Source organism: Hyaena hyaena, unplaced genomic scaffold (assembly GCF_003009895.1).
Source record: "Hyaena hyaena isolate Hyena2069 unplaced genomic scaffold, ASM300989v1 scaffold_216, whole genome shotgun sequence".
NCBI classification, from domain to species: domain Eukaryota; kingdom Metazoa; phylum Chordata; class Mammalia; order Carnivora; family Hyaenidae; genus Hyaena; species Hyaena hyaena.
The window spans coordinates 952,520-980,249 of NW_024080848.1; the positions used below are offsets into that span (position 1 = coordinate 952,520).

The 27,730-nt window shown below is 37.1% G+C and overlaps 1 protein-coding gene across 1 annotated transcript in view; it reads right to left on the reverse strand.

Annotated features, from left to right (window-relative positions):
• ZCWPW2 (zinc finger CW-type and PWWP domain containing 2) overlaps positions 1-27,523 on the reverse strand; it is a 91,809-nt gene extending 64,286 nt beyond the window's left edge. Inside the window, exons 1-2 of the mRNA XM_039242718.1 lie at positions 27,172-27,523; positions 16,075-16,234 (exon numbers count right to left, since the gene is read on the reverse strand). Coding sequence (XP_039098649.1) covers positions 16,075-16,234; positions 27,172-27,458 — 447 coding nt within the window. The 5' untranslated portion in view covers positions 27,459-27,523. The remainder of the gene's footprint in view (positions 1-16,074; positions 16,235-27,171) is intronic.
• Between the last annotated feature and the right edge of the window lie 207 nt (positions 27,524-27,730).

The window sequence follows — 27,730 nt, forward strand, 5'->3', positions numbered from 1 at the left end:
TGTGCATGGTATGATCTCAATTCTTTTATATTTATTGAGGGCTGCTTTATGTCCCAGTATGTGATCTATCTTGGAGAATGTGCCATGCGCACTTGAGAAGAAAGTGAATTCCCTGGCCTCAGGACGTAGAGTTCTGAATATATCTGTCAGATCCATCTGGTCCAATGTGTCATTCAAGTCTATTGTTTCTTTAGTGATTTTCTGTCTGGTTGATCTATCCATTGCTGTAAGTGGAGTATTAAAGTCCCCTACTATTAGCACATTCTTATTTATAAGATTGTTTCTGTTTGTGATTGTTTTAAATATTTAGGTGCTTCCATATTCGGTGCATAGACATTTATAATTGTTAGTTCTTCCTGATGGATAGACCCTGTAATTATTATATAGTGCCCTTCTTCATCCCTTGTTACTGTCTTTAATTTAAAGTCCAGTTTGTCTGATATAAGTATAGCTACTCCAGCTTTCTTTTGACTTCCCGTAGCATGATATATATTTCTCCATCCCCTTACTTTTAATCTGAAGGTATTTTCCAGTCTAAAATGCGTTTCTTGTAGACAGCAAATAGATGGATTTTGTTTTTTTATCCATTCTGCTACCCTGTCTTTTGATTGGAGAATTCAGCCCATTTACAATCAGTGTTACTATTGAAATATATGTGTTTAGGGTCATTGTGTCCTTTGTGGGGTTCATGCTTGTGGTGGTGTCTCTGGTATCTTGCATTCCTTGCAACCTTTCCCTCAGAGAGTCCCCCTCAGGATTTCTTGTAGGCCTGGTTTAGTGGTGACAAATTCTTTCAATTTCTGTTTACTTGGAAAAACTTTTATCTCTCCTTCTATTCTGAATGACAGGCTTGCTGAATAGAGGATTCTTGGCTGCATATTTTTTCTATTCATCACATTGAAGATCTCCTGCCATTCCTTTCTGGCCTGCCAAGTTTCATTAGATAGGTCTGTAAACACTCTTATAGGTTTCCCTTTGTATGTTAGGGCCCTTTTCTCCCTAGCTGCTTTCAAAATTCTCTCTTTGTCCTTATATATTGCCAGTTTCACTATGATTTGTCATGCAGATGATCGATTGAAGTTACGTCTGAGGGGAGTTCTCTGTCCTCTTGAATTTCAACGTCTACTTCCTTCCCCAGGTTGGGGAACTTCTCTGCTATAATTTGTTCCAGGACTCCTTCAGCACCTTTCCCTCTCTCTTCCTCTTTAGGAATTCCTATGATATGGATATTGTTCCGTTTGATTATATCGCTGAGCTCTCGAACTCTTTTTTCATGTTCCCGGATCAGTTTATCTCTCTTTTTCTCAGTTTCTTCTTTTTCCATAATAGTGTCTTCTAAATCACTTATTCTCCTTTCTGCCTCCTCAATCCGTGCATTGGACGCCTCCAGTTTATTATGTATCTCATTTATACCATTTTTTAATTTACCATAACTATTTTTAAGCTCCATATTGTTTGTAGCCATAGTTTCTCTGATGTCCTCCATGCTGTTTTCTAGCCCGGCGATTAATTTTATGATTATTAGTCTAAGTTCTTGTTCAGTTATGTTGCTTATATCTATTTTGAGCAGTTCTCTAGCTGTCATTTCTTCCTGGAGTTTCTTTGGAGAAGAGTTCTTCTGTTTCATCATTTTGGTTAGCTTTCTATCTCTTGTTAACTTTAAAAGCTTGTTGTACACATGGCCCCTATGAGTTCTGCTGTATTAGAGAGGGCTCTTTTGACTGTTAAAGGGCCTGTCTGTTCAGGAAGTGGTCTTTGGATGGTGTCTCTTGGTTTCTCTTGTTGACTGTTTGGTTATTTTGTTTCCCTACTGGTAGTGGTATTTGGGACTCTCCACCATGTGCAGTTTGGCTTGTTTCTTGAGGCAGTCCTGGAAAAAGAAAACAGACAACCACAGAGGGAACACAGGTACACAAACGCACAGACAAAACCAATAAACACGCAAACCCAGGCTCAGGTAAAAACAGCTACAACAACAACAAAACAGCTATCTGGAGGGGATGGGCATGGTTTGGTGTAGGCAGGTCTTGTCCCCACTGTGTTCGTTGGCCTCCCTGAGGCCCCTCCTTGGTGGCTGTGGGGAGAAGAATGGCGTCGCCCCAGTCCCTTCTCAACCAAGTGTTGCAAATCACTTCTTTGGTCTGATCTCCCTGTGATGAGGATGTAGCCAAGGTGGGTTGAGTTCTATGCCCCACACCCCACCTGTTTCCAGGTCGCAGTCCGCGGGCTTTGTTATACTGCCCTGAACAGTCCCACAGGTCACTGCTTCCCTGTTGCATGGGGGTTGAGTGGACGGTGGGGGAAGTGTTGCAGCCTGAGATCCGCTGGGGTCAAGCAGGGATACAACCCGAGTGCGTTCGGGGAACATAGCAACTTCAGGTCCATAGAGTCCGTGTCGCTGCAGCGTGCCGCCACCACTTTACTGGGCGCTGGCACCGCTTCACCGGGTCGCTGCCCCCGCCACTTCAGCTGGCCGCTGTCGTACGTGTTGCTGCTGCTTCACCCGGCGCTGCGACTGCCTCTGCAGGTGTTGCTGCCGGTTCACCAGGCCGCCGCCACCATGGATGGTGCCGGGCATACAGCAGTTCAGTTTTTCCTGGCACCTTCTGGGACCAGGGCACCTAGTTTAAAGTCAGAACCCCAGCCAGAGCTAAAAAACACTGTCTTTCCAAGCTGAGGCTTTTTGTCTTCTCCAGGGATGGTTCTATGAGCAATCTCAGCTTTACTCTCCTTTGCCCTGGACTCGCAGCAGCTTACCACCACTCACTGGTTTATCACTCACCACAGCTGCATGCAAACCGGGTTCCCTCCCTTCCCTCCATATCTCTGGGTCCCGTCCCACTTTTATCTTCCCAAGTTCGCACTCAGGCACTTATGAGGTTTCCTTCCCAGTGTACTCTGTCTCTTTCTCTTCCCAAACTCCTGTGGCTCAGCGTCCTACGACTTCAGGCCTTGTTATTTTTTTTTTAAGAAGTCCCATTCTGACACTTTAGGCTCATTTATTATTTACACTGAAATTCTTCTGAAAACAATTTTTATACAACCAATATATCGGTCATTTAGTGTGATGGACCTGAAATCAGATTTTGAGAGAAGGAGAGAAAAAGAGGGCTCGAGCTGTATTAGCAGGGAGAAAGTCAACCACCACCAAAAGAGAGAAACTACTTAAAGGGACAGGGGGAGTCTAACATCATAATTTTGCTGAAGATTTGTCTGGCTTGTGTAGCACCACAAACTCATAAACACATTTATGCATTTCATACACACACACACACACACCCCACAATAAAAATACACATTTTGGGGGTGCATGGGTGGCTCAGTCAGGTAAACATCTGACATGAGCTCAGGTCATGATCTCATGGTTTGTGAGAGTTCAAGCCCCACATCGGGCTATCTAATGTCAGCACAGAGTCACCTTCAGATTCTCTGCTCCCCTCCCTGTCTGCCCCTCCCCCACTTGCACTCTCTCTCTTTCTCAAAATAAACTTAAAAATTACATTTTCAGTAACACCTTCTTTAGCTAATTCCAATAAACATTGAAAGTAGGCATTTATGTTGAGATAATCTGCTATATAGTGGTTCTTGACATTCACCGAGGAACTATACAGATTCACAGAACACTCCCCAGGATGTAGGTTCAGGAATAGATAGATAGATACATACGTACATACATACATACATACATACATACACACATATGCACACACACACGTGTGTGTGTGTGTGTATTTTTAATCCCAGTTTTATTGAGAAATAACACACATCACTGTGGAAGTTTAAGGCATGCTGCATGATGGTTTGCTTTACACATATTGTGAAAAGGTTACCACAATAGGTTCGGCTAATATCCATCTTTTCATACAAACACAATAAAAAGAAAAGAAGAAAAAGATTGTTTTCCTTAAGATGAGAACTCTTAGGATTTACTCTTTTAACAACTTTCCTATAGATCACACAGCAGTGTTAGCTACAGTCACCATGGTGGACCTTATACCCCTAATACTTATTGATTTTCTAGCTGGAAGTGTGTACCTTTTGACCATCTTCTTCCAATTCCTCACCCTGCCCTCTACTTTTCATAACCCCAAATCTGATCCCTTTTTCTATGAGTTTGTTGTTTAGATTCCATATGTAGGTGAAGTCATATGGTATTTGTCTTTCTCTGTCTGACTTATTTCACTTAGCATAAGTCTTTCAAAATCTATCCATGTTGTCACAAACGGTAGAATTTCCTTTTCTTTTTTTACGGCTCAATAACAAAGAACAGCAATGTTTTTCAAGAGCTCTATGGGAGAATGTGATGCTGAGCGACTTTGGGAACCAACAGTAGAGTATAAGACAAAACAAAATAAAACAAAATAAAAATCCTGACATCAATGAAGAGACACTTCTCCAAAGAGGACATCCAGATGGCCAACAGACACATGAAATGATGCTCAGCATCCGTCCTCATCAGGGAAATACAAATCAAAACCACACTGTGATACCACCTCATGACAGTCAGAGTGGCGAAAATGAACAAATCAGAGGACTCTAGATGCTAGCAAGGATGTGGAGAAACGGGCACCCTCCTACACTTTTGGTGGGAATGTAAACTGGTACATCCCCTCTGGAAAACAGTGTAGAGATTCCTAAACAAAATAACAGTAGAACTCCCCTATGACCCAGTAATAGCACTGCTAGGAATGTACCCAAGGGATACAGGAGTGCTGATGCATAGGGGCACATATATCCCAATGTTCATAGCAGCACTCTCAACAATAGCCAAAACATGGAAAGAGCCTAAGTGTCCATCAACGGATGAATGGATCAAGATGTGATTTATCTATATGATGGAATACTACATGGCAATGAGAAAGAATGAAATCTGGCCATGTGTAGCAACATGGATGGACCTTGAGGGTGTTATGCTGAGCAAAATAAGTCAGGCAGAGAAGGACAGATACCATATGTTTGCACGTATAGGAGGATTAGGAGGAACTTAATGGGGGACCATGGGGGAGAAGAAGGGGAAAAATAGTTGGGGAGAGGGAGGGAGGCAAATCATGAGAGTCTCTTGAATACCGAGAATAATCTGAGGGCAGATGGGGTGGGGGGAGGGGAAGGGGGGTGATGGGTATGGAGGAGGGCACTTGTGGGGATGAGCACTGGGTGTTATATGGAAACCAACTTGACAATAAACTATTTTTAAAAATCCTAGCATCAAGTACCAATGTTTGTATTAAATGATAACCAATTACTGCTAAGGTTACAAGAGAATAAAATAAATACTAGGATTTAATGACAGCCATGGAGAGGTTCTAAATCTATGGCCGGGAATCAATACACTAAACATGAAGAAGAAAGCTTTTACATTTTTGTCAAACTTTGAAAAGTTCTGGCTTATGGTTAAGTTAATTAATCAAATTGGCTGAATTAACAGCATGATATCAATAAGAAGGACTTTGGGATCTCCCAGTTTACAGATGATGGCTTATTATAAATGTGATATGTTTCTGAAGATTAGAAGCAGATGGCTCAATATAACTACCAAGCAGGTTGACATATAATGTAAAAACCTGGAGTTTGTAATCAGAAGACCTAGGCTTGAGTCCCAGTTCTGTTGCTGTGTGACCTCAGGCAAGTCACTTAATCTAAGCTTCAACTTTTTTAACAATGAATGAAGATCACATGTGACAGTGTATGTAAGAAATACTTTACAAAATGTAAAGTATTTATCAAATGTCCATTAGTAATGTCATAAGTGATAAGAACATAAATATTTATCATTTGGCCTATGCAATCTGAGAAAATGAGATAGAAACTCTATTCACAGTAGGGAAGAGTTATTGACTGAGTATACATTTTATTTCCATTGGCATTCTATTAAAGAGTCTATTATTAATTTTTTTAAGTTACTAATTTATCCAGTGCTTCTATAGTACTAGGTATCAAGTACAGTTTTAAGCACTTTACAAACAACTCATTTTTAACTCCCTAACAAGCTCATGAGGTGGGTAATATTGCTATCTTCATTTTATAAAAGAGGAAGCTGAGGCACTGAGTTTAGAACTTGCCCAAGCTCATATAGTTAGTAAGTGACAGAGTTGGAATTCATACACGTCAAGCTCCTGAATTCATGGGCTCAGCCACTATAAAATTTTATTTCACTAAAAGGCAATTGTTTCACAAATCTCAAAGACGGTGTTATGAAAAGGCTCATAGCCCATATCATAAGAAATACAGCATACTGAAAATAACAGAGAACTGCCATCTGGCATTTTCTATATCAGGTCATATTTACATTTTTTAGGAAATTTTTTTCTAGGATTATCATCAGTAGTTAAAAACTTAAATTACCATTGAATGTATGGTTAAATATTAAATTTTATGTTATGTATGTTTTATCCCAACTTTAAAAAAAAAATCAAAGACTTAAATTTATTTATTGTGTACGGTTTAAAGACTTTTACATATTCTGATTTTGGGTTGTAGACTTTTTATTTTGCAAAACTAAGTATATCACTAAGTCTATAGCAAGAGACCTGCTGTAAACACTGCTATGTAAAATGATAGTATTAGTAATGAATTGTTTGTAATGAAGAATTACTTATATATTGATGAAATAAAGCACAGGAAGCAAAGTGAGCACTGAGTCAATAGATAATTTTTAAGGCCTGTGCTTATGTAAGGTGCTGTTACCTCCAACCACCCTAGCCAGGCTGCCTGCTACAGCTAGAGACACTCAATACAACTGGGAGAACGGGTTTAAATCGGCCATGAAAATAAGCATGTGCTTATTTACCCTGGGTTTTAAAAATGCCAAGATTGGTCCAACAGATTTTAAGCAACAGCATTGTATGGTTATCAAGACCTGGACCTAAAGGAAAGTTAGTTGGCTGCTATTTTCTTTTCTCCCTTCCCTTCCCTTCCCCTCCCTCCCCCTCCTTTCTTTTCCTTTTTTAGGTAGATTTCACAGCCAGCACACAACCCAATGTGGGGCTTAAACTCAGGACCCTGAGATCTAGAACTAAGCTGAGATCAAGAGTCAGACACTTAATGAACTGAGCCACTCAGGTGCACCAAATAAGAGGAAATATTTCAGAAATTTTTGGTTAAATAAAAATCCACATTATTTCATGTGTTCCTTCAACCTTAAGGAGTTGGCCAAATCAAAAAGGATAGCAAAAGTCTGTCAGTTCAGGGGCGCCTGGGTGGCTCAGTCGGTTAAGTGTCCGACTTCGGCTCAGGTCATGATCTCACAGTTTGTGGGTTCGAGCCCCGCATCAGTCTCTGTGCTGACAGCCAGCTTGAGCCTAGAGCCTGCTTCAGATTCTGTGTCTCCGTCTCTCTCTGACCCTCCCCTGTTCACGCTGTCTCTGTCTCTCTCAGAAATAAATAAAACATTAAAAATTTAACAACAACAAAAAAAAGTCTGTCAGTTCAGCTGAGCCATCCAGGAACCCTCAGCTGCTATTTTCTACCCCACATTTGCTTGTTTATTTTTAATGGAATATTTTGATGGGAAAACAATAATTGTATTTATTACAAACAGATGCCCAGATTCTGCTTCATGATAGAAACATAAAAGCAGGTCGGAGAACTAGAAGGGGATGGCTAAATATGTGATGCAGAATCAGTACATATCTGGGAGCTAAACAAAATGGTAAGGAAGTGGTAATTATGAAATTTATTTTCAAAGTTAGTCAAAGTTAGTTCAATCTGTATTGTTTAGGGTTTAGGGATAATGGATTTTGTCTGAGTCATAGACTGGTCCTGGCTTTTGGCTAGAAGATGTGATACAATTAGTCAATATATGGGGGAAATTTTTTAAAACAATGAAAAAATAAAGTTAATATATCAATTGTGGACTTTTGGTTATGACTATGAGTTTTGAACTTCACTATTCCCTAATGGAAAAATGTACCAAAAAGTTACTCCACTACTATTTACTAATTTAAGAACATCAACCTAAAAGATTCACTTTATTTTATTTTTTTAATGTTTATTTATTTTTTGAGAGAGAAAGAGAGTGGTGGGGAAGAGGCAGAGAGAGAGGGAGACACAGAACCTGAAGTAGGCTCCAGCCTCTGAGCTATCAGAAGAGCCTGACACAGGGCTCGAACCCACAAACCACAAGATCATGACCTGAGCCAAAGTTAGACACTCAACCAACTGAGCCACCCAGGCGCGCCTAAAAGACTCATTTTAAAGAAGACTTACTAATAAGGCATATGACTCTGAAGGCAATTTAGTAAGCCTCATATTTTGGCTTATAAACAATGATCTGACTCTGGTTCCGTTAACAGAAACTAGACACTTCTAGAAAATTGGGAAAGCTATATATTCGAATTTCTTAGAAAAGATTACTACTGTTCCAGTGAAGACTCAATATGAGAAACCTAGGTGATATTTAATACATCTTTCATGCATTTGATGATGGGAAAGGTGGCCACCTGTTCTATCCTTTATAATCTGAGTATAAAGTCGGTCATATTATTTGAATTTGGACTTTTTAACTTCAGTAGATGTTCACAGCTATCTAAATTCATAAGAGATGAAGTCAGGAGATGACAGAGGTGAATTCAAGAATTTATTTGGAGCAGCAAAGTCAGCATACATAAATGTGAGTGAATCAAAAAGCAGAACAGAGATAGGGAAAGAAGCTGGTGTCATTCAGTTGCAAAGAACATGAAAGATAATATTTCCTATTCCCCTTCCAAATTCCATCAAACAAATCCAAAGTATTCTCAAGACACTGCTGGTATTGGGGACTATTCACTCACCAAGGAGTCAGATTAAGGTTTTAACTTATCTCCCACTTTCAACAGTTCAGAGCACTTGTTTACAGTCAACTAGAAAAGCATTGCAGCAATGGCCTCTTTCAGTCATATGCTAAAGAATTAAAGGATAAGATGATCAACTAGCTTTATTTCCTCCCATTTCTGGGAGCATCATGTTGGTTGATAAAAAAACACTAAAATTATATCATTTTTCACATACGATCTTAATCAAAAGAAAAGATCATTTCTCCATCTAATTGTTTTTGGTATCTTTCTGTTACTCCTTTCTATAGATGTGAGATTCTAGGGAAAGAACATAAATAATTTTAAATGTATACTTTACCTGTAGTTTCGATGAATAACATCAGCTAATGTTTGTTAAAAGCCTACTATAGTGACGACACTTATTGTGATGAGCATTAAGGAAGGTACTGAATTGTCAAATCACTATGCTGTACACCTGAAACTACTTTGTAAGTCAACTATGTTTCAATAATAATAATTTAAAAAGAACATATGAAAAACAAATAAGTAAATAAAAAATAAGAAGGAAAAAATAAAAAGAACATATGACAAGCACTATGCCAAATGCTTTGCATGTGTTATCTCAGTCAACCCCTACAACATCTTTCTGAGGCAGATACTATTATAACCTCCATTTTAAGATGAGGCATGTGGGACTTGTAAAGACTAAGTGACTTGCCTGTAGTCAATCATCTGCTAAGTAACATAGCCAACCTTCAAACCCGAAGACCCAGGCTTTAGAGCCTGCCTTTTTAACTGCTATGACAACTTAATTTTTTTCCTAATATACATGACTACAAAAATTTTCTTGGCATATTAGTCACAAATAAGGTCACAGTTGTGGAAATATGCTCTAATTTTCCTAACCTTTCTCCAGGCCAAGAACTAAAGAGTGCTTAGAAAACATGCACACCAATGAAAAATCTTAATCTGATAATACCAAATTTATAGCAAATTTTATATCAAATGCGCAATTCATACAATAAAAACTTACAAGAGTTGGACTGCTATACAGATTACTTGCAAGCAGGAACACGGTGAAAAACACATCTGGAGAAATGATCCCCAGCTTGTGATGGATCAACTTACAATTTTTCGACTTTACAATGGTGCAAAAATGATATACATTCAGTAGAACTCATACTCCAGATTTTGAATTTGGATCTTTTCCTGGGATAGCACTATGTGGTGGATACTTTCTCATGATGCTGCCCAGCATCAGCAAGCCATAGCTCCCAGTCAGCCCACAATCACAAGAGTAAACAACTGGTATACTGACAACATTCTGTACCGGTACAACAATGCTTTTATTCACTTTAACTATAGTCTTCAATTACATGCAATACTCAATACATGATTATTCACTAGGCTTTTCATTAGATTATTTCGACCAACTGTAGGCTAACGTAAGTGTTCTGAGCACCTTTAAGGTAGGCCACACTAAGCCATGATGTTTGGTAGGCTAGACGTATTAAATACATTTTTGATTCATGATACCTTCAACTTATAATGGGTTTATCAGAATGTAACCACACTGTAAGTTGAGAAATATACATACATATATATGTATGTATGTATATAATTGATATTGCAAATGTGGTTTTCTACTGAGTTGGCTCAACAGATTTGTATCCGGTCTCACCCCATTAAAACACTGCCTGGTGATCTAGTTATAAACTAATTTGCTAATCCTTATTACAAACCACACTCTTAGAATTTGGATCCTAATAAGCAAAACACTTGCTCAAATAGATGTTCATCCAGATGCACTTGTTATGACTACTGCAATGTAATTTGTATCAAGAGTTCTGCTTGGTCATTAGTCCTCCAAGGGGGGACAACAAGGGGCAAATAAAGAGCAAGTCTACCAGAGACTGCCAAGATTCAACCTTTTAGAATTAAAAGGTGAGAATTTTCTTCCTTTTGTAGCCAAATGTGGGAAAATTTTCACAATAAATCAGGCCACTACTGATGCATAAGTAAATTGGCAGGGTATAGAAGACAAATAATTTGGACTTTGAAGTCAGACACTGATTCTAATAATTATCTCATCACTTGGTAGTTGAGTAACCTTGTGCTAGACAAGTAGCCTGAATTTCAGTTTCTTTTATATGTCAAATAGTGAAGATCTTCATGGGATTGCAGAGACTCATTATATCTTTGCTGTTTGTGGGCTCTTTTCGTTGTTGGAGTCATCACAATGCATGTTGACATCAGAGCCTTTTGTTGGAAGATATTTATTAGACCAAATTTATATTCAAAAAACTGATCATCAATTGGTAATTTCTACTCATACATGTTTCATTATACAGAAAAGAAATAAACTTATTTTATAAATTACTACAGGGTAACAAGTTGTGTTACTTCTATTGACAGACTGGAAGAGTTAAAGTACGATGATTATAGTCATTTGGCCAAATTCCTTGAAGTACTGAAATTTCAAAATGGTCCTTCTAAAGATACAAGTTCGAAGAACTGTGACATCCTTTGTGCCATCATTAGTGCATCTGTTAGAATAATCCCAAGGGCTTAACACAAGGCCTATATCATCTTTACCTTGCTTATCTGCTATCTGGTAGAGACGGGGAGGGAGCAGTCATTCAGGGATCCAGGCTGAGAGAGTATCAAATCAACGTCTCAAATGCTATCATTCACAGTACCATGGGGGAAAGAGTGAACTCCGAAGGATGTTGTACTGCACACATTTATGTGCTAAAAGATGTGGCATACATCAATTCACACAACTCACTGGCCCCACCCACCACAAGTATCAAATGTGCAATTCTCTGTAACAGAAGGAAAGAGACCTGGAAATTTTCAGTGAGCACTATTAACACTACTCCAATTAGAAAACAGAACTAGGAACTGCAGAGCTCAACTTTGGCAATGTGGCATTGCTCCCTGCTCATCTTCCTGGAAAATACAGACAACTCCATAATACAACAGGTAAATATGCAAATGATCTCTGGTCCCCAAAGACACAGTTGCACGCGTACAGGTACACCCTCTGTACAGTAGTAAGCAGACCACTAAAATACAGAGCCAAAAAAAATCCATTCATATCATGGACAAAACAAACCTTTAAATTTTACCACAGGAGGGGTGCCTGGGTGGCTCAGTAAGTTAAGTGTCTGACTTCGGCTCAGGTTATGATCTCATGGTTCGTGGGTTCGAGCCCCGCGTCAGGCTCTGTGCTGACTGCCAGCTCAGAGCCTGGAGCCTGTTTCAGATTCTGTATCTCCCTCTCTCTCTGACCGTCCCCTGCTCACACTGTCTCTCTCTCTCAGAAACAAATAAAAACATTAAAAAGAATTTAAATTTTACCACAGGAGCATCATAGCATCAGGGATGAACTATCTATGTTTTCTTGACAATATGAAAAACTAGAAAACTACAGGCCAAGCAATCATTGGTTGGAGTGCATTATTTATATCCTAGAAAAATTATAATGACTCTATACAACCAATAAGATGGATGTTCAACTTAAACCTACTAAAAATATGAAGTTCAAATTATATATCAGTTTTGTCAGCAATATCCATAAATTATGCATAACATTGAGTGACAGGAATGACCTTAAAGCTGTGTTCAATCAAACTGATTATTATGGTTTGACATGTGAACATATGGCAGTGAGCATAATTTCAAGGCAAACCAAAGTAAAAGACTAAGCAAAGAAATAGAAGGCAATAGGAAACAAACAGTAAACCATAACCAAAGTTATATTACTACGCTAGTCAAGACAAAGTCAACAAAACTCTGATGCCTCAAGTTGAGAAAATTTAGTCCATTGTCCTTCCTTAGATTCATCTGAGGAGCTTAAAATTGCTGAGGCCTGGCCCTACTCCAAGAGATTCTGTTCTAACTGATCCAGGAGGGTAGAGCTCAGGCATTGCTACATTCTTGTTGCTGTTGTCATTTTGTTGTTATTTTGTAAAGATTTCTAATGCACAGCCAGACTTCAGAAATGCTAAACAAAGTCATGTAGTCTGTCAAGCTAAAAGGTAAACCTGCAAATAATGGGTTCTGCAGACATGTATCCACTAAACATAAAAGAACAAAATTTGGGGTAATTGGGTGCAAAGAACTGTATTCTGTGTATCAATTCTTAAAAAAATAGCCATCCAGCACATGTTCTTATTCATTTCCTCTAAGTAAGGGGGTTGGGGGCAGATGGGTTTCAGCTGTCTATAGAGCTGCTGCTTTTACAGTAAATGAAAAAATAATTGTATAAGTAAACTAATGTAAATTACAAATACACAACCTAAATATTGCCTTCCACTGTATTCTAAAGTATATCCTGGCATATCTATGAGAAGTTTTATTTATTGGTGGAAACCTTATCCTCTGTGCCTATCAATAGGCAGTGACAGAGCTCTGTTGTGCTTTCAATGATAAGATTAGTAAATCAGTAGTCCCATAACTATATCAACCAGAGAAAACTGACTATTCAAAAAAAATTTGACAAACATGAACTAAAACAGTTAATTTTTTCATAATCTAAAACTAGAATGATGTTTCATTTTCTCATAAATGCAAACAATGTCTTTGTAAGATAACATTTCTCTCCTACCTGAACATATACACTGAAAAACATATACAGTCCATATTCAGTGAAAACTCGAAAACATTCAATCACCTATTAAACTAAGCTTACACAAATTAGGATAAAATGATGTTAAAATAATGTATGAAATACGACTTAGTCGGTTTAAGTAGTGAAAATTACAAATCCTTTGCTAGTTTTATAAAAAGAGATCAGACAACTTGTACAATGTGCATCCTCCTCCACTTCTAGAAAAATCTTTAAGAAAGTCTAAATTGGCTACTATACATTATTTTTCATGTGAGTGATGTATTTTATGGAAGAAGGGGTGTGAACTTAATATCTGGATCAATGTGGTACAGTGTAGAGACAGAATTTGACAATATGGGAGCTCCAGTCCAGAAAGGACCATTAAAAGATTAAATTTCTGGGAAGTTTAGGCAAAAGAACTATAGGTGGGGGTTAAACTATTTCCATCTCCCAGGGACAGGGAAATCTCAGCTATCCCTGGATAATACATAGATCAAATTATTCTTTTTCAACCAATTTCTCATATGTAACATTTTTAACCATTTTTTCTACTTTGGTTGGCAGTGCTTCCAGAGTCAACCTCTTTCCTTTCTGTTTCTTGAGTAGCTTGGGGCAATGAGGCTTCAATATGAGTCTTCCCATCCTGGTAAGTGGAGATCCTTAGATTGGCAGGAGTGGGGAATCAGAGCACAAAGGGACAATCTGACTTGTGCCAGCTGAATTTGAGGTAGAAAGGAATTAAAATTTTAGTCCTGAATGAAGAGACCCACTGAGAAAGGCATCCCTATTATATCAGCTCCAAGGGAAGAAGAAAAAGATAGACAAAAAGAGTAAGACACACCCACACATTTGTGCAAATGCACATGCACACATGCACACACACACACACACACACACACACACACACACACACAGCATGTAGGAAAGGTACCCTGAGTGTCAGTAGAAAAGAGAACCGCCCAAGCCTATGAGCACCCAGTGGGTTATCTACCTGGAGTACTTGGCTAGCTGGGAGAGTAGGGGAAGGAAAAGGGGAAACAGATACTTTATTTGTTCCTGTTCTCATCTTTGTATTAAGGGTCTGCTTTATTTAAGCAGCCCTGAATTGGGGGTCTTTTCAAGAATTTCTAAGTTTGCTTTAATTCTTTCAGACAGTTAAAAACTTATGGGTACTGATGCTTGAGTTTAGCTTTATTTCACATCAGATTTTTTCCTTGTCCAGGGATTAATGGTATGCTCACTGGAATCAGACAACTTAAATTAATTCTGACAGAATTCAAATCCTGACAGAAATATTAGTTGAGACAATTTAAAAATCCACTTTTAGTTTTCACTTATATTTAAATATAATTTAAGAATGCCTTGCTCTTAAACATATTGTCAAATGTCTAAGATTCTAAGGTCTGCTTCATGAGAAGCTAGCAGGTTTCCCCATCCTTTAGGAAAGAGGAGAAGGGCAAAGAAGGTTGAACAATTCTTACTGTCTTCTGTGGCTGCCAGCAGAAGTGCCTAGGGACACATCCAAGGTGTCAGAGCAGAGAAGGTGTCACATTAAGGTAATTGACACACAACTACCATGGAATGAAAGTATATATGTTATTTTATGCTTCAATATTTTTATTAAAATGGCCTTCCATTTCAGTTTCTTTCAAGTTGCATGGAAAAAAGATAGTACTTATGCCAAAGATATAGTAAAAACCTGTTTTAAAGTACCTCAAGTCTACACAGATTTGCTTACACTGGATTAAATGGTGTGGCTTAAATGCACATACATTTATATGTGTATTTGAATATATATATATATTTTCACTATAAAGTAGAAACAGTCAAAGGAATCCACATTTCTTTCTTTTTTTTTTTTTTTCAATGCTTTATTTATTTCTGAGAGAGAGAGAGACAGCATGAGCAGGGGAGGGTCAGAGAGAGAGGGAGACACAGAATCTGAGGCAGGCTCCAGGCTCTGAACTAGCTGTCAGCACAGAGCCCGATGCTGGGCTTGAACCCACAAACTATAAGATCATGACTTGAGCTGAAGTTGGACACTTAACCAACTGAGCCACCCAGGCACCCCAGGAATCCACATTTCTGACATCTATCTTCAAATCAGATTTCTAATGAAGGCATGGTTTGCAGATGAAAAGTTCCAATATTAGAACACAGACACAGATAATTGAATTGATTTATAATGACTAAACCAAACCTATGGAAATAGGTCCACTTCACCGACTCTCATTAACCTGAGAGTCCAGTCTATTCATTAGTTGTAGTGAGTGATTTTAAGTTTAAAAGATACTGAAGGAGTTAGTATAATGAAATATTCTGTTTGAAATTTGAAACTCTGGTTACATTCCATAATTAATTTTCCCTATGAACTAGGGCTACAACTTAGAGTCTTCTCAAGGGAATTTTTAAAAATTACCAAATGATAATCTTAAAATTGTTTCAAAAGGCAATTACGTAAAGTCCTCAACTGATTCATACTATATTGCCATTAGGAAAATAAAATTTAAAACCACTCTAGTTTCCACGCTTCCCTTAAAAAAACTTCTTTAGAAATACAAATGTTTGGTTTTAAACAAATAGTATATACTATTTTGTTCATATAAATGTAAAAGTAAATAATTATATATCTTTTAGGTTCTGAGATAAAAATGGCCATAACTAAAAACAAGTGCAAGAAGACTAAAACTTGGATGTTACTCTACCTACCTTTAATGTGATACTATAATGTCCAACAAATGTTGCATTCATCCATGACCTTGAATGGGGATCACCCAGGAATTCTATGTGATATTGTTCAACATTTCCATCCAGGTCATAGGCCACATATTTCCCTTTAAAAGGATCTGGGCAAAGTATCCCTGGCCAACTTTCAAAAGAAAGAATTTTTAATTATTTTGATGCTTTAAAAAAAAGGCAGAAATCAAAACATGTTACAATCATATATCAAACTTATTCTTTTGAATTTTAAAAACTGTAAAATTAAACATATTCATACTTGTATCCTTTAAAAGTAGGATATTCACTTGATAGAAGTTATCAGTTGTATCTTTGCAGACATAGAAAGCTTTGGAAGTCACATAGTTAAGATAAACATAAGATATAAGGAGAAAGAATTGTAAGACAGAAGGATGATCTCCAGGATCTATAAAAGACATTTAGGCAGGGCTAATAGGAAATGTAAATTCATGGCCCATTTGAATCAACTCTAACCAATCAGAAGGCTTAATTACTAAAATGTTAACCCACTGACAGTTTCTGATGGAGTAGGAGAGAGCTGTCATTTCCTGAGCCAAAGAGCTGAGGGCTGCCCAAAGGGTACTGGCAGCTTAGGCTGTGAAAACGCTAAAGATCGTAACTACTGTGGGAAATGCAGAAACAGAGCTCAGCAGCCTTGCACCTTCCCTGCATCTGCTCCATCGGAAGACCAAATTTCTAAAAATTTTTAGTTCTAGAAATAAAATTTATCCTTTACTAAAAATAAAGCTTTAGAGGTGTGTTCTTTTATGACATAAACCTCTAGAAATTTCTTGATAGGTTTCATTTTTCCATTTGGCAAAAATGAATATATACATCACATTTACATATATAATATATATCTGTGTATGTATATATATGTTTTTGAGATATATATATATCAACTGAGTTTTAACTGTTTTAGCAAAATTTTGAGATTCTGACCTATTGTTCAGAGACTAGTGCAGGCAAGGAAGACAGTAAAAAATGTTGGGAAGCTGTGACCAAGGAATGCCAAGTTCTACTTCAGTTTGTAGCTCCCTAGTGAAAAAAGGTAGTGAGGTTCAAATCAGAAGACTCAGGCTCTGGTTCTGCCTTCTACCAGACAAGAGGCCTCAAGCAGGTAACTAGGCCTTGCTATGACTCTGGTTCCTCACTGTGCTAGTTACAAAATTCAAACAAGTACATGCTTTATACATTTTGGGGTTTTGCAAATCAAAATATTGTAGAGTGCCATCATTATGAACCAAACTGTGTTCACCCCTCACCAAATTCATATGTTGAAGTCCTAGTCTCCAGTATCTCAGAATGTGACTGTTTGGAGATAGTGTCTTTAAGGAAATAACTAAGATAAAAGGTGGGTCCTAATCCAACATGACTGGTTTCTTAATAAAAAAGAGAATATTACAATATAGACATGCACAGAGGGAAGAGCACATAAAGAACGCAAGGAGAAAACCATCCACAAACCAAGTAGAGAGTCTCAGAAGACATCAATCCTGCTGATACCTTGACCTGAGAATTTTAGCTTCTGAATGGTAAGATATTAAATTTCTGTTATCTTTAAGCTACCTAGTCTTTGATACTTTGTTATGGCAGCCCTAACTAATACAATCATATACAGGTAAGTTAATTAAGAAGGAGGAAGAATGATACAAAGCATTTTTTGCCTCATTTATTTAGAAACTGGACAAATTAGATATTTAGATAATTTTAAAACCTAAAGGAAGCATACAGACCATACTATAAAGAACCTACAATCACAAAAATGTAAAATCTATAAATTGCTTGGGTTTGAGGACTATAGATGGTTGATCGTCTACTAAATTGTCTATTGATATAAAAGTTACAAAGTCATAAATATAGAAACACATCTACCATACCACTGTAAAAAAAAGTCTTTACAGATCATAAATCACACAATGTAAACTAATGCAAATATTTCACAGTTAGTAGTATCAATTAAAACAAGGTGATTCCAGGAACCTGACATATCCCAAGTATAGCTGCCAGAAGGCGATGACTTGGGTGCACCAGTCACCAGGGACAGTGAAGTATGTGACTTAAGCAGAGTGCTGAGCAGACTTCTTGACACTTGGCCCTCTCTGAGTTAGGAGAAGGGGCTTCCTGGTAGCTCTGGATCATGGAAGAGGAAGGGCTGGATGATTATGAATTGAGTCAGACTACGTAGAACCCAAAGAAGCCAAATACTTCGGAAAACTAGAAATGATGATGGAAAGTCAAGGAGAGGTTCGGGACCTATCTTGTTATTGTCAGGTTCACATCACGGTATCATTGCTATTTGGCAACACTTATTGGGCTCAAAAGTGCTTAAAAGGAACCTTGAGTGGCATTTATTTTTTAAACCTACATTGGAAATCTACATTTCTGAAGGAATTCACTCAAAAGAAAAAGATTTCAATAGGCAAATAAATGATTAAGAATGAATAGCAGCTGCTTTGGACACTTCTAACTTATCAGAAATCAAGAAAGAGTGGGTCCTCCAACTGGATTAATAACTACTTTAAAAGAAGCCAAATTGTAATTGTTACATTATAGTTGTTGATTACTCTTTGTAAAATGTAAGGGGTTCATGTTTAATACTAGTTGATTTGCACCTCACAGCAATATTAAAAAGGATTATTGCCAAGCAATATTAAATTATAAATAGAATCAACTCCATTCAGTGTAAAACAATCATAGGATTTATAACACTTGAGACATGAAAAAAATTTTTGCAGTTACTATGTTTTCTGACACAAATGCTGATACAACTTCTTTTACACCCAAACCTATTGGGCCCAAGAATATTCAATTTAAATTATTACTCTATAAAATATAAATAAAACTAGAGATGACTCCTAAAAATAATTAGATGCCAATGAAAGAAAAGAGCTTCTATTCATTATTTAAAACATATTATAGAAAATTTTGGATGCTGGTTTATATGAATTATGAAAAATATTGTCAAATGTCCAAATAACTGGGGCACTTTATTATCTCTTTAGGCAGTGCAAAGGAATTGTCTGACTCATAGTCTGTGCTAAGATAGAATGTACCAAATTGCAGGAGAAGTTGAGGAGAGGCAACAGATGCAGAAAACAAGATTACTTCTCTCCACATGCTATAGCTATCATTTTCTCTGACTCAGTGTGATTGAAGAAAGCTGATGTCCATTTTTTTGCTCTTACTCTGAACTCCATTTGAGTTCTAAAACTGTCAACAATGATACTGTATTGTGCACTTCCACTACCCGATTTTTCACATTCATATTGATGAGAAATTCTAAAGTGCTGTCTGTGGGCTTAAAGATGGAGAGGGAGAGTAAGAGATGGCAACCCCATGGGAAAGTATTAGAATTAGAAGGAAAGTTGTGGGATTAATTTTAGAATCTGTGGGTGGTGGGAGGTAAAATATACAAATACAACAAGCCAAATAGATACCAGGTGTTGGAATTCACTTGGGGAAAAGGAGAAATTTGGGTACAACAGGTAACTTCAAGTGCAAATATACCTCTCTCATACAGTAGAAATAACATTTCTTTGTTAACGTTTGTTTATTTTGAGAAAGAGAGGGATCATGCATGAGCAGGGGAGGGGTAGAGATGAAAGAGAGAATCCCAAGCAGACTCTGTGCCATCATCACAGAGCCCAGCATGGGGCTTGATCCCACAAACCAGATCATGACCTGAGCAGAAACCAAGAGCTAGACACTTAACCAACTGAGCCACCAAGGTGCCCCAGAAATGATCTTTAATAAGATAGCTATTGCCTTCAAAACAAGTTGAAGTTTAACCACGATTTCAGTTGCTATGTATTTATACTCAGTGACTGCTATTTTCAAGCTATGGTTTGGATGTTTAAGAGGAGAGCAGATTTTACTTGGGCCTCCTTCTTTATCTGTGGGAAACAAAATGGGTGAGTTGGAATCATCACTGACTGAATGTTATATTTGCTACAAAATCTCTAAGCTGTACCCAACTACAGCAGGCTGATAGGAAGAGATTTCCCATCCCCACTCCCCATGTTGTAAGTATATTAATACATAGGCAAAAGAATGCAAATAAGAAACAATCAAATTATATTTTATAATACTAAAAGGATCTAGAAATCTCAATTTATAAATTTAAATACTATATCTAAAATTTATCATTGGATTGGTTTGTTAGTTTAAAGGCATATTTTACTACTAAATTTTACTACTATGGTACATTAGAGTACAAATATATTTTCTATAAATTTATTTTCACATTTATGAAAAATCTTTGTAAAATGTCTGTGTAAATATGCCCAAGGTAGTTACCCTAAAATAGAGCCTAGTTTTGGCTTGACAATGTATTTTCTTCTACTAAGGAAAATATACACCATTCATTGTTTTTCACTTTTAACTTCTATGCCATTTCTCGCTGAATACGATGCTATTTGATCAATTTTTTAAAATCAAGGCTGCTTAAACATTAGGAAGATAGTTTTTCTCTTCTTAGTACATATAGGTATCCCCACCCTAAGCACAACAGATATAGCATAACTCAAAGGCAAGAAATTGCATATGTACTTGTGTAAGTATGTAAGTGCGTGCTATCTCACAATGCGGAGGTAAATAACTATTGTAAATTGATTTTCTGTGGAGTTTGCCCATAGACAAAGTGCTTTCTCTTTACAATTATTTGTTCTTATTACATAAAGATTAAATAGGCATTTGTAGATTCTGTATCAGTCTTTCTTTAGCTTTTTTAGCTTTATTGGAGAAGGCCAACTCTTTGGGAAAGAATAACTCTGAGATGTTGATAAGACCATAGACTACCAAGAACTGACCCAGAAAATGTTACCTCCTAAGTGTCTCTATAGCCACCTAGCTGGTCTTCCCATTTGAAACTTCAAGATCTTTAATGTTGCTTAATTAAGAACTGATGTTTGTTTTTAGTGGGTTAACTCTAGCTTTATATTCTGCTATTGTAATTTATCCTGTTATCATCTTTCTATGTATTTGTAGTACCGAATACAAAATATAGCTAGATTTGAGTTTTTATATTTTAACATTATATTTTAAGCCTGTACTCAATTATATTTAGTTCATAAAGAGGAATACATCTGACTACTTAGCCAAATGCATTCTACTCTTTCCAATAAGCAAAAAAGTAGATGCAGCCGCATTTTGCAGGCATTCTGAAGGTTCTAATCATAGATTAGAGACAATTTAGGGGGTGGAATAAAACATGTTTCATGGGTATTTCAAGTTCTAACCCTCAGTTATAAGCACAAAACTGCAAAAGAAATTCCTAATCAGATTTATAACATAATATTTTAGATACAGTGACATGAAACAAATACATTTCTTGAATTAGTTATTGTACCTTCAAAATTTCCATTAGAAAATAAAAACTCTCTGCTTTCAAAATATTAACTTTAGATCTGAAAAATGACATGGGACTACAAATACCTTTATAAGTAACGCCATAAAATAAGCATTCATATTAATGTCTTTTTTTGAGAGACAGAGCAAGAGTGAGTGAGTGGGGGAAAAGGGCAGAAGGAGAGAGAGACAGACAGAGAAGAATCTTAAGCATGGTCCATGCTCAGGGTGGCACTGGATGTGGGGCTAGATCCTACACCTCTGGGATTATGACCTGAGCTGCGATCAAGAGTTGGTCACTCAACCAACTGAGCCACTCAGGTGCCCCAATAATCATGTCTTTTAAAATATTTTTTACATAGCGATCTAGCTCCTCTTCATGCCAATCCTAATTATTTTACATAAGAAAATAATATTTTTATTATTTAAGTAAATAATATGTATGTATTTACAACATTTCACATTTTATCTCTAGAAAAGTCCTCAGTATCACAAGGTATATATCTCAGAGAGATTTCCATATTTGCAAAGATATTAAATGTATTAGTTTGCTAGTGATGCCACAAAAAAAATACCATAGAGTGAGTATCTTAAACAACAGAAATTTATTTTCTCATAGTTTTGGAGCCTTTACGTCTAAGATCAATAGGTCAGCAGGGATGGCTTCTCTTGAAGCCTCTCCCTAGCTTGTAGATAGATGGCTACCTTCCTACTGCATCTTCACATAGTCTTTCCTCTATGCATGTACAGCCATGGTGTCTCTTTGTGTGTCCAAATTTCTTATAAGAATGCTAGTCAGATTGGTGTGGGGCCCACACTAATAGCTTATTTTCACTTAATCGCCTCTTTAAAGGCTCTGATCCCAAATACAGTCACTTATGAAGTTTGAGCTTGAAAGTATGACTTTCTGGGGAACATATGTCAGCCCACAACAGTAAGTGACAGAATAAGAATATAAATGTAGGTACTGCATAAAAGGCCTCGTGTGTGTGTGTGTGTGTGTGTGTGGTAAAGTAGGTCCATCACAGTCTCTCTATGAAAGCAAACATCTTATACTCTTCAAGAATAGCTGAATGTGAGTGGAAAAAAAAGTAATATGAGCCAGAATATCCTAGCTTTGAGACTGTTAAGTATGAGAATGCAGTGTAAAATAGCAAGGGATTCTGATAACAGCAATGTTGTCATAGTTTTAGAATCTCCTGAAATTTCCCGATAAGTACAGGTAGAACAACTACAATAGCAAAGCAAAAACCTGACACACAACATCTATAACAAAACTAAGTGATATGTTATTCACATAAACTACCAAAATAGGAGCAGGCACATACAAACTACTGATAGTAACAAGACCCACATATTACTAACGCCAGTATGAGGGGAAACAGGGCAGAAGGGCAAAGGCAACCAGAGGTCTGACTGGTTTGTGAAATAAGAACCTCAAAACTGCAAGAAGTACTTACTGAAAAGTGCAACAAGTCAATGTGAGCACAGCAGCCAAAACTATGAGGGGAATTCAACGAAACCTGAAGGTATTGGAGTAGTCTGGGCCCTATGAACACTTAAAACTAACCAACAACAACAACAAAAAACCTTTACCAGGACAAAAGCTTACAGTAATGAGAAACTGCTGGAAGTATAATCCAAATCAAAGAAGAAAGGATCAATACAGATAAAGGAAAGAGAAGGTACAAATAAAAGTGGGGATACAACACCAAAAGCACCATCCGTGAAAAAAAGATTGGTAAACTAGACTTCATTAAAATTAACAGTGTCTGCTCTGCAAAAGACATTGGTAAGAGAATGAGAAGATAAGCCACAGACTGGGAGAAAATATTTGCAAAAGACATATCTGATAAAGGACTGATACCCAAAATATACAAAGAACTCTTAAGCTCCACAATAAGAAAATGAACTCAATTAAAAGACAGGCAAAAGATCTAAGTAGATACCTCACCAAATAAGATATACAAATGACAAATAGGTATAGTAAGAGATGTTCCACATCACATGTCGTCAGGGAAATACAAATTAAAACAATCATGTGTGTCCATGAAAATACATAGAGGAAACTTAAATGTATATTTACATTTAAGTGAAAGAAGTCAACCTGAAAAGGCAACATATCATGATTACAATAATACAGTAATCTGGAAAAGGCAAAACTATGGATATAGTAAAAAGATCTCCAGTTGCCAGGAGTGGTGAGAAGAATAATAGGTGAAACATAGGAGAATTTTAGGCCACTGAAACTGTTCTGTATGATATTATAATGGTGAATACATGTCATTACACATTTGTCAAAACCTACAGAATATACAGTACAAAGAACAAACCCTAATGTAAGCTGTGGATTTGAATCGACAATAATGGGTAAATGCTGGTTCAGAGACTGTAACAAATGCCACACTGATTTGGGATATTGACGGTATGCGAGGTTGTGTGGAGAGGGGGAGAAAATATGTGAAAGAAAAATGCTAGTAAATTTCGGAAAACAAGTTCATATTTTTGATACTTTGAGAAAATCATAGAATAAGGGACTCTGGGTATATGATTTAGACAAAAAGGCTAAAGAAAATCTATTCTGCAGATTCCAGTTTTGGACAAGTTGAAATAGACTCTTCATCCTAGGTACATCAAAATTTTCTGGGTATTATATATCCAACAAACATAAGATGTTTCTAAAATGTGAAGAGAAAATAAACCAGATAAGGACCTTGGAACCTGACAAATGACATGACAGGGAGCTCCCTGAGTGTTGTTTTTTGCCTCATATCTCCTAGATTAGGTGCTAAAGAAGCCAGCAACTCAGAGACATCCAAGGGTATAAAGGAGCAAAAAATCCATATGAAACCTGCTTTTTCAAACCAAAGGGCCAGCATAGGAAAAGCCTAGCAATACAGAAAACTTCTAAGCAATAGTCGCTTTTTCCCAGCCAAATACCATAGAAAACTCTGCAGGTCCTCAGCTCTATTCCCATCAACAAAGGCCAAGTGGTGAGTCTGTACTTCAATATACCCAGCAGTAATAAAGCCCCCACATCCTCCCCTCTCAGTGGTGGTGGAAGAAACCTACTGGGAAGATGGAGTTGTTATCACCTCCCAGCATGAACTGGTTCTCCCCCCATGGTATCAGTGGAGGTGAGTAACAAGGTACCCTACCTCTCTCAGCCAAACTGGTGAGTGAGGATCCTCAACTCTCATCTCTGCCTACCAGTGATGAGACACCCTTCCTTTCCCAGAGAGGGTAACTGAAAGCTGAGGAGAAAACCTAGACTTCCAACTCCCACCCAGCAGTAACAAAGAGGTTCCCTCACAGTTTATGAGGTTTTTTTAGAGTTCTTTTTTAAAGAGTTCCCTTTAGTGCAGTAGTAGGAGCAGCCTGCTAAAATAGCTTTAAATAAAATCCAAAATGAAAAAAACAGAAAGTCTAAAAAATAAAGTCTAGAAAATATAGAGAAAACCAAATGGACATTTTACAACTGAAAACATAATAACCAAAACAAAAAAGTCAATGGATATTCTCAATAACAGAATGAATATGAAAGAGGCAAGAATCAGTGAACTTAAAATAGAAATGATCCAATCTGAACAACAGAGATAAAACTGACTGAAAAAAATCTCTTAAAGAAAATAACTCATGTCATATAAAATGAAAGTGCAAAAGAAACTCAGCAGGTGTCCCTCCTGCCCTGATACACTCTGTAAACAACTCCAGGAGGGACTGGTACCACTCCAAAATGACTTCTGCCCTGGGGAGAGGAGAAGATAGCCACACATACCAGTGCACCCACAGTTCCAGTGGCCAAACCTAATAGCTGGCAGCACAGAGAGGGTGCCCTGTTGATCAGTCCAACTGTAGCCCCAGCAGGCAGACTGGGGACAGACATCTGGTCTGACTGCTGACACCACTCAACCACAGCCCATGGCCACCCCAGACTAAACCCCTTAATGGCACAAGGACCAAACTCTGCCCAGTGCACCCATAACAAGCAAAGTGGGCCATTGTAGCCAATTGGACTAAGGGCAAATGCAACTCAGTCACAATAGTAGGGTGCAAGCATCCCGCACAGGACACACCCCTGAAGCACCTGCTTCTGGTGAATAAGGAGGCACTGCATTATAGGCCACAACAGGACCTCCTCTTCATAAGGCCACTACTTTCAAGATCAGGAAACATAGCTGACTTCATTAATACATAGAAAAAGCACAGAGTTAGACTAATGAGGAGACCGAGGAATATATCACAAATGAAAGAACAGTACAAATCACAGCAATACAACTAAATGAAAGAGGTAAGTAATATGCATGACAAAGAATTCAAAGTAATGGTCATAAAAATACTCACTGGACTTGAGAAAAGAGTAAAGGATTTCAGTGAGACCTTCAAGAAATAGCTAGAAAATATAAAACAGAACAAGTCAGAGATGAAGTAAGTAACTGAAATTTAAGAAAACACACACTAGGGGGAATCAATAGCGTATTAGATGAGGCAGAAGAACAGATCAACAACTGGAGGACAGGATAATGGAAAGCAACCAAACTGAGTAACAAAAAGGAAAAACAGATAATAAAAAATGAGAACAGGTTAAGGGAACTGAGTAATACCATCAAGCATAATAAAATTTGCATTGATAGATCCCAGAAGGAGAAGAGATAGAAAAGGGGCAGAAATATTATTTCAAAAAAAAAGAGCTGAAAACTTCATTAATCTGGGGAAGGAAATAGACACTCAGATCCAGCAAACATAAAGAATCCTCAAAAAACTCAACTTAAGGATGTCCACACAAGACACATAATAATTAACATGGCAAAATATAGTGATAAAGAGAATTTTAAAAGCAGCAAGAGAAAAAACAATTACATACAAGGGAAGCCTCACAAAGCTATCAGCTGATTTTTCAGTAGAAACTTTGCAGGCCAGAAGGGAGTGGTCATGATATATTCAAAGTGCTGAAAGAAAGAAAAAAAAAAAAACCCAAAAACTTGCAACCAAGAATATTGCAGAAAGGCTATCATTCAGAATAGAAGGACAGATGAACAGTTTCCCACACAAACAAAAGTACATATTGCATACTTGAGAAAATCAATCTAGTGTGGGAAGCCCTGAGCTATACAATACTAAATCTAAAGAATCTAAAGGAAAAAAAGTACTTTAGGCATCTAGTCAACAATTACAGAGTATACAGTCTTTTCAAGACAGACTATGCTGGGTCATAAAATAAGATTCAAACAAATGAGTACAATATATCTAAATTAGAGCTCAATAAGATATTAAAAATATAAGATATTAAAAATATATTTCTAACAGCTCATTTGAAAGAAGATAATCACACAGATAAATAGTAAATATTTGACAATTGGTAAATATTCAAAACCGAAGGTAATAAAACACAACATATCAAAATTCGTGCGCTAATAGCTAAAGCTGTGCTTAAAGAGAAATTTATAGCTTTAGTTGCCTATTTCAAGAAGAAAAAAGATTTAAGTCAGTTACCTAAACTTTCCAATTTAAGAAACTAGAAAAAGAAGAAACAGACCCTAAAACGTCAGGGAAATAATAGTGATAAGGAAACAGTAAATAAGAAATCAGACAAATAGTAGAAAAAATTTGATTCTTTGAAAAGTTTTAAAACTTCAGAAACTTAGTAAGACTAAGTTAGAAACTTAGTAAGACTAGTAAACTCAATAGTTTATTATAAAACAACAACAGAAACTTTACCTTGGCCAACTCTGAAATTTTACCAAAACCAGGCTTCCAAGAGGGAGCTGTGAATAGACGATCTTAAATCCACTTTGATGAAGCTGAGACTCTTCAGGAAAGTCTTCTTCAGCAATAGAGCACTTATTGTATCTCAAATCAGTGTTCATGAAGCAGAACCATGGTTTATTGTGATCAACTCTGGCTGCATCCTCACTTGACAACAATCTCCACTTCAAACAGCTGTCATTCTCACACTGAACCCACACTTTGTTTACGTACATACTGGTTTCCACTGAGGAATCCATTGAAGCGTTAGAATATTCTACTATTATCTTAACATCCAATTTTTCTTTTTCTATAAATGCATTTAATCTGGAAAACAAGAAGAAAAGAATAAAGAGTCAAGAATATAAGGAAAGAAAGTTCAAACTAAAATCAGAGAAACAGCTCTAGTATACCTTCTCTGTCCATATCTTCTCTATCCTATAAAGACTATACATTTTGAACAATTTATGTTTCCACCTACCCAGAAAGAAAGGAACAAAATAGGGCATCAATTGCTCTGGGCATAAAATGC